General features: G+C 51.9%; 1 protein-coding gene across 1 annotated transcript; it reads right to left on the reverse strand.

The window, feature by feature from the left end:
* Positions 1-3661: 3661 nt before the first annotated feature.
* SPR (sepiapterin reductase (7,8-dihydrobiopterin:NADP+ oxidoreductase)) lies at positions 3662-7592 on the reverse strand. Its single transcript, XM_008052281.2, has 3 exons — positions 7514-7592; positions 7006-7296; positions 3662-4466 (listed from the first exon to the last, which is right to left on the reverse strand). The coding sequence occupies exons 2-3, from the start codon at positions 7208-7210 to the stop codon at positions 4276-4278; spliced, it is 396 nt and encodes a 131-aa protein (XP_008050472.2). The 5' UTR covers positions 7211-7296; positions 7514-7592; the 3' UTR covers positions 3662-4275.
* Between the last annotated feature and the right edge of the window lie 296 nt (positions 7593-7888).

Here is a 7888-nt window from a genome sequence, read left to right on the forward strand (position 1 = left end):
TTCCTCTCCTGCTGTCCTGCTCACCCTATCTCAATCTTTGACTCTCGCTATGTCTGTTTTGTTTCTCTGCCTCAATGCTTCAGAGCAGAGCGAGGACTTGCCTCCTTTCAACACCACTTTACCCGGTAACTTTTCTGTCCCACCTAGGCAGGCCACAAGAACAGACTCTTAGAAAAAACCCACCTTATTTCAGAAAAATGACGCAGCTGTCCCTGCCCCTTGCCGTGGCTCCAGCCGAGGGTGGAGATAGGGAGTATGAGGCTGTCCTGGGATGGTCCTGAGGGCTGTGAGGCCGCCAGACAGCTTTAGTCAAGTGAGCTGAGAAATCCCTCTGAGTTGCTGGGGTCAGCTGGGAAAAGGCTGAGAGATGGAGCCTCAAAGGAAGAAAATAATTTCCTTTTTCCTCCCTTTCTCTTTTCCCCCAACTTGTTTCTAAAAATAGCAGTCCAGGGTTCTCCCAGCTCACACAAGGGCAGGTAGGGCTGAAGATGCCATGCTCTGCAGGTAAGATGAGAGACAAAGGGTGAGGGAGGGGAGTCTTGATGGAAGTAACAGTAACTCCCTCCAGTGGCAATGGGGTGGGATCTATTTCCAAAGTCTGAGAGAACATCCAGCACTGCTCCCCTCTCCCTCCATAACCCTATCCTCCAGCGCCTCCCCTAGCTAGCCCCAGAGACTGGAGTGGTCCCTCAGCTGACTTCCCAGCAAGCTGCCTTGTAACCTCTGGTCCACTCCCCTCCTCTCCTGCGCCCCGGATCACTGAGAGATGTGTCAGCCCATGGAGTCTCTACTCAGGAACCAATGGTAAGTGCTCATCACCTACCTCCCTGTCACCACACAGGAGCCCACAGGTGAGGAAGCAAGCTGAGCGCTCTTGGGCATGTTCACACAGGGCACACACACTTGATATGTATCAGAATTACTGCACACACATGTCGGCATATGAAGCCATGTTCTGTAGGAAGGATGTGGGTGAAGGAGGCTTGAAGGCAGCATCCCAGGGTCCAGTTTCCCAAGAGGAGATATGGGGAGATACGAGGGTAGAACATGTCCTGCGGGGGAGCTCCTGATGGCTGGCAATGAACTCAGGGCCAGCCTGGGTGTGACAGCATGCGCGTTTATGGGACAAAGGACAGCAATTGAGGGTTGAGGGGAAACTCCCAACTAGCTTAGTTGCAGTTGGTGCTCATGGACAGAGGTGCTGGAGTTCACAGGAGTGGGCCTGGAATGTTTCCCTCACTCCCCTGCTCCTGCTGGCCCCAGTGTAGGAGAATTAAACACAAAACCAAAAAGCTGCCCCACCCTCTCACACCAAAGACAAAAGAGAAACCGCATCTGTCTTTTGACTAATCTGTGGCCCGGCTTGCTCCAGCAGCTAGGCCCTGGGCACATTCAGGCATGTATTTGTGTGTGTGCACTTGCATGTGATCATGTGTGTGGTGGCCAAGGCCAGGCCACACACCCTGGGAACACAGATGGCTAGCCCCTGGAGGGTGGCTGCTTATGGCCTGGAGGCTGGCACAAAAGCCTCCTTGCCCCCGCGTTAGGGGATCTGGGGAAGCTTAGTCCAGGGAAATCTTTGCGGGCAGAGACCTCTATGAGAAGGTCTTGGGACCTGCCAGGGGAGAATAATCCCGCCCCTTCTGTCCTCCCCAGTTCCCTGGAGGCGTCTGAGAGTCCAGAATCCTTAACTGTAGGGAGAGACAGACCTAGGGAGCTCTTAAACCTCTGAGCTCTGAGAAGACAAACGTCAGGCATGGGAGGGCTTCGCCACCTTGTGGGGACACATGGTATTGCTCACTAAGCCCCTGGCCAACCAGTCTCAAGGGGAGTCAACCCTGATGGACTTGGGTTAGCATTGACCTGAGAACAAGAGGCTGAGTGAGGAAATCCACCCACCACGCAGCACAGCATGAACCTAGCCACATTTGAAACACCTTGGAGGCTTGCAGGGAGGAGTCTAGGAGCTCACTGCTCTAAGGAAACTGAAGCCCAGAGAGGGAGCGGGGCTCTGCCCAACACCGCACAGCATCTGTCACAGACAGGGAAGTGCAATCCAGGGCTTCTGACTCCAAAGCTCATTCATTTTCCTGAGTCCAAGACAAGGTGTCCAGACTGTACCCCAGTCCCCCTCACCCCTGCCAAGGAAGTCTGGAGTAGGGCCAGTGCAGTGAGGGTTCTAGCCACAGGTCAGCAAGAGGAGGGCACCTGGGCCACCCGCAGGAGATGGGGTTGCGAGAGGGTCTCCAGGGTGATCTGGATCTTGATTATTAAAATGCAATAAACAAGCCGGGCTCGGTGGCTCAGCCTGTAATCCCACGCCTTTGGGAGGCTGAGGTGAGTGGATTGCCTGAGCCCGCAGGTTCGAGACCCGCCTGGGCAAGTGGGCAAAACCTCATCTCTACAACAAATCAAAAATTAGCCAGGTGTGGTAATGTGCGCCCTTAGTTCCAGCTCCTTGGAAGGCTGAGGCGGAAGGATCACCGGAGCCCAGCAGGTCAAGGCTGCGGTGGCCGGGAACGACCACGGCACTCCAGTCTGGGTGACAGAGACTCCAACTCAAAAAAAAAAGCAATAAACAATATTTACATCTACGGGGCATTCACTGTAATGCTATGCTAGCACCACGCTAAACATGGAAACATTAGGCCACTTCATATTCATCACGATCCTTTGGGGTTGGTGCCAACGTCATCTACATTTTTCAGATAAGGAAACTGAGGCACAGAGAAGTAACTTGCCCTGAATTACCAGCTGGTACGTAGCAGAGCACGAATTTGAGCCCAGCAATTTTGATTCTGTGGGGGAAGAGGGACATGGAGGTGTGAGGGCAAGGGCTCTGCTGGACCAGATAAGAGCTGCTTACTCCTGGGAGACCCACAGGGTGCTGCCAGCTTGGCCCTGTCCTTCAGCAAGAGGAGCTGCCGCAGGTTTTCCAGGAGGCACGAACTTGGAGCGCCCCCTGCTGAGCACAAGGAGGATAAAAGAGAGGCCCCTTCTGTGCACTCAGGTAGGACGAGGTCCTGGAGTCAGCTGGCAGGAGTCATGCTTTCTCCTTCCAAATATGGGTCAGGGGCCAGGGAGCTGGCTGTAGACCAACACCACTACTGTGGAGCTCCCAACTCAGCCCACACCTACCAGCTTGAAGGACTGGCTTGGCTGCAGCCCTGGGGGTTCCCTCTTGGAAACTTGCCCATCTCTCCCAGAGGCATGTTGGTCCTAAGCCCACCCCACCGAGGACCAGGACCACGGGCCAGATGGACAATGCCAAGAGGACCAATAGGAGCTGGCATGCAGCCAGAGCTCTGCATGTGGGCAAAGGGTAAAACTGGGAAGCAGAGGAGAGCCAAGGAAAGGACCCATCCCCACGGACCACAGGCTGTGAGCAGAGCCCTGAAGGATGGACACTCTTTGAATAGCCCAAGGGTGAGGAAAGGGTAGTAAAGACAGTGAGGGAAACAGCATGAAGAAAGGCATCTGGGCATGCTCATCTTGAACAACTTTACTTAGACCTTGCTACTAAGTGGTGCTTGGTGAGGGAGGCTCCCTAGTAAATAAGGGCAGCCCCCTATTTGGGTTAACTGTCTCAGGAACTCCCCTGGGCCTAGTGAACCAGGGAGTTAGTCATGGGCCCTGTATTAGAGGAGAATGCAGACATGAATGGTGAACAATCCACATTTTATTTGTATCTGCTTTTGCCACATATATAGACTCTCGGGTGCCCCTTCTCTCAACCTGGGGGAGGGGTGGTGGGTTCTGGAGGAAGGGGGTATCAGAATGTGAACTTGAAGATCAATAGAAGGTCTGCCTCTCTGAGCAAGGGTTTCTGTGTGGGCTGAAACTTGTACTGTCTGCACTCCTGTCCCTCCAGGCCCTCTGTGACTCTACATGGGTCCTATTTGAAACAAGATCACTCTCCCCAGGGACTGGTCATGGATGGAAGATCTCACCTCCTCTCTTCAATGTTTCAGTTCTTTTTCTGTTCTTCTCAGCCCTAAAATTCTGTTCCTGAGGCTAGGCCACACTAACACTCCTAACCTCTTTCCTAAGTCTCCTATGGAAACTTCTTCACAATCCAGGGTACAGACTCCTGACAACTGGTAAGGACAGCAGCCCAAAGGCTCATAGCTGACTGCGTCTGAGGGCAGGACAGTAAGCATGGATGCTTATCCGTGTAAGGCAGGGCTGCCACTGAGGCAGAATGTGGAAGGCATAGGGGTCTAGGATGTGCCTGAAAGTGGGGGCAGGAAGGCCCAGACAGCCAAGGTCATGGGCTTATTTATCATAAAAGTCCACGTGCGCTCCAGACTTGAACGTGTCCTTTTTTAGCAAACTCAGCAGTTTCTGGGCTGACACTCGGCAGTCCACCAGCTCCCCCTTTGCCTTCAGCCCCTGCAGCCTTTTTCGCAATTCTGGGTCCACGGAGGTCTCCCTGGCCAACTGTTGCATGTCTGTGTCCAGGGGACCTAGGGGTGAAAAGAAGGAGATGAGAAAGCAGCAAGGCAGGGCCAGAAAGTCCCACTGGGGGGGGGTGGAGGCAGGTCTGACCCGAGGCAACACTTCAGCTTGGCTGAAATGCGTAGCCAGGGCTGCCAAAGGCTATGCTTTTGTAACTACTGAGTTGAGACTCAAATTCTAAAGTTCACTGAACGTAGACCCTCCAGACCACCATGTCTAAAGTCAAGCTTCTCGTCTACTGTGCAACCAACACCATCTCCTGACTTTCCCTTTTCTAATAATGAAGTACTCTTCTCCCAGTCTCAAAAGCACCATCACCTCCTCCTTCCCTCTCCCCCTAGACCACAGCCAACCAGCACTAGGTACATCTTTCGCATCCCTATATTCTGACAATGGGTCCTTCTTATAGCCCTGGTTCCCTTCCTGCTTCAGCTCCTTCCCTAGCCCTCTGATAAATTCATTTGCTAAAACATCACTGGGAATACAGCACTCCTCTGCTCAAAACCCCGCAATGGCTTCCTCACTGCCTGGCCTAGTACTCAAAACCTCCTTATCCGCTCACCTCAGGGCACACTTAGCCTCCAGCCAAACCAGAAGACCTGTCACTCCCTTAAAGAGCTTCCCCACCTTCACCTGCTTTTATCAGAAGTACCTCCCACCAGATAACACCCAAGCAGCCCCCAAGGTCAATGTCCAGTTCAGCCATTTCTAGTCACCCCACCTAAAGCGAATTGTTCCCTCCTTGAATTCTTATAAGCACTTTCTATTTTTCATATAGGAATCAAAGCACTTCGCAATTTGGAGTTAATAGTCCCCAGGAGCAGAAAATCACAATGTCAAGATTGGAGGGAGAATCACCCTCCCGATCCTTGATTCTTCCAATCAAGGACTTGCTACCTTTTCAAATAGCTCCTTCTCTTTGAACACTTATTAGAAGATTCTTCCTGAGGTTGAAATGTAACCAGACTGGTCTCTGCCTTTGCTCAGGCCCTGGGACATCCTGAAAAAAATCTCAGCTCCCTCATAATGCCCAGGACAGCTTTGAGATCTAACCTCAGCACTCAACAATGTCTGCTCTCCATTCAACTAGCAAGCACTACAGACTGAACTAGTGCAGGGCTTTGTAGGTGCTAAGAACATAGAGATAAATGGTACATGGCCCCTGCCTTCAAGGCTTTCCTGTCAAGGCAGGGAGGGAGACAAGCAAACATATGAAGACAAAAACAGTGTGATAAGTCCTAATTAACAGGACAGCATCTCACAGGTAAGGATACTTTTCACACACATTATCTCATTCAGCCACATGGCATTCTGGAGTCTGCTCTGCTCCTGGTTGTAGTTTCCATCTAGCCACTGTGTGAGTGAATCCTAGGCCAAGCTGAGGGGGTGATGAGTCGAATGCTGGCTGCAAGAATAACTGCTTGTATACATGTGTGTCGGGGAGGAGGGAAGGCTGGGTACTGGAGAACATGAAGACGACCCTGGAAATAAAGTAGGATCCTGATCCTGTTCCCAAGGGGGGACAGACTGCTGGATCTCAACATAAGTTGCTCAGGCATTCTACTGCTGCTGTCACCACCTTCTAAATAAATGAAGCAACCTCAAGCCCAGAACAGAATCCTCAATGTTAAGAAAAGGGCACTGTGCATCATGGTAGGGTGGTCAGAAACCAGACTGAGTGGCATACACCAGACTCCCTACCCTTTGACTTTCATGAGGACAAGGGCTCTAATTTATCCAAGCAATGTCCCCCAGCACAGCTTAGCCAGGATGGCCAACACTCAACAACATCTGTTCCCCCATTCAACTAGCATGTACTGAAGACTGCCTTAGTGCAGTGCTTTGCTGGATGCTGAGAACATATGGGTAAATAGTACACGGTTCCTGTCAAGGGAGGGAAGGAGACAAGTAAACATACAAAGAAAATACAGTATGATAAGTCCTACTTAAGAGGATAGCATTTCATAGGTAAGGATTGTTTTCACATATACAGAAGAATGTATACACATTTTAAGAAAGGAAAAAAATATTAAAACTGTAGATGAATACAAGTCATGTTTGACCTCTGCAGTTACAAAGGGTGCTCAAAGTGGTTGCCATCAGCATCCAGACACTTCTTATTATGGCAAACTAAAAGTAACACATAGATAATATCACTTAAAATGTATACACATTTTCTGGCACCTCCAGGATTATCTCATTCAATCCCCTAAAGTGCCCTGTGAGACAGGTAGCATCTTCCCCATTTCACATGAAGAAATCAGGTACAAGTCCAGAATATAAACCCTGTCTTCTCTCAAACTCCAGCTAATACCTCACTTTCCTGCCCCAAGCTCCCACCCAGGCAATTCCCCACTCTCTGCCCCCTGCCAGTCCTAACATCCTTGAAGTCTAGATTTGCCCTAAGGGGTGATGAGATGGCTCATGATTCAGGGACAGAATACTCTGTGGGTCCTTCCTGGACAGCGCAGACTAGGCCCCTTGCCCAGTCCCCAGAGGAGAACCAGTCAGTTGTGGCAGGCAGGGATGGCAGTACTTCCCACCTACCTGGGGCGTAGCTCAGCACCCTCACACTTGGTTCTTCTGCAGCCAGGACCTGGAACAGCATGTCGCGAGCAGCCTTTCCTGCACAGTACAGTGCCCAGCCCTTGAAGGGCTGCAGGGCACAGATGGATGAGATGTTAACTACGGTCCTGCTGAGGCCAGGACTGTCGGGGAAGGTCTTCAAGATGCTAGAGGTCAGGCAGAGCATGGAGGTCAAGTTCAAAGCCCAGTAGTTGTTCGCTTCACTTGGGTCACTCAGGTCCACGAAGCTTTTGGACACATCTCCAAGAGTGCCTGAAAAACCAGACCTTAGGAATAACCCCATGCAGGTAGGGCTTTCTGCTGCCCCAGTCCTCCCCAGATTCTTTCAGGTATTCCCTTCCCATCCAGACCTCGAAAAGGAATCTGCCCACCCCTTTTGAAGACGATTCCCTCTCCCCAGCTCTGCAGACAAAAGAGACACACCTGGAGAACTCACCTACCCCAAGCTGCAGAGTGAGAAGCCACTTACCTTGCCCTGGGACTAGGGGTCGTTGGGAGAAGCAGTGGACTTTTATGTCTGGAGACCCCGTGCCCTGACTCTAGCGTCCGCCAGGGGGCGCTGAGCGAGGAGACAAGGAAAGTTCTGCAGGCGTTTTAGAAAACTGGCGTGGTAGCGCGCACCTGTAGGCCTAGCTGCACGGGAGGCCGAGGCGGGAGGATTGCTCGAGCCGCCCAGGAGAGGCTGCAGTGAGCTATGACCGCGCCACAGCACTCGAGCCTGGGCGACAGAAGGAGACTCTGTCTCTTAAAAAAAAGAAGAAGAAAAATCAAAAAGAAAACCTGGCTAACCAAAGCATGGGGCCTGGGCCGTGGAGAGAAAGCGGCCCGACGGCCGCGGCTCGCC

Source organism: Carlito syrichta, unplaced genomic scaffold (assembly GCF_000164805.1).
Source record: "Carlito syrichta isolate Samal-C Ts95f unplaced genomic scaffold, Tarsius_syrichta-2.0.1 Scaffold270980, whole genome shotgun sequence".
Classification (NCBI taxonomy): Eukaryota; Metazoa; Chordata; class Mammalia; order Primates; family Tarsiidae; genus Carlito; species Carlito syrichta.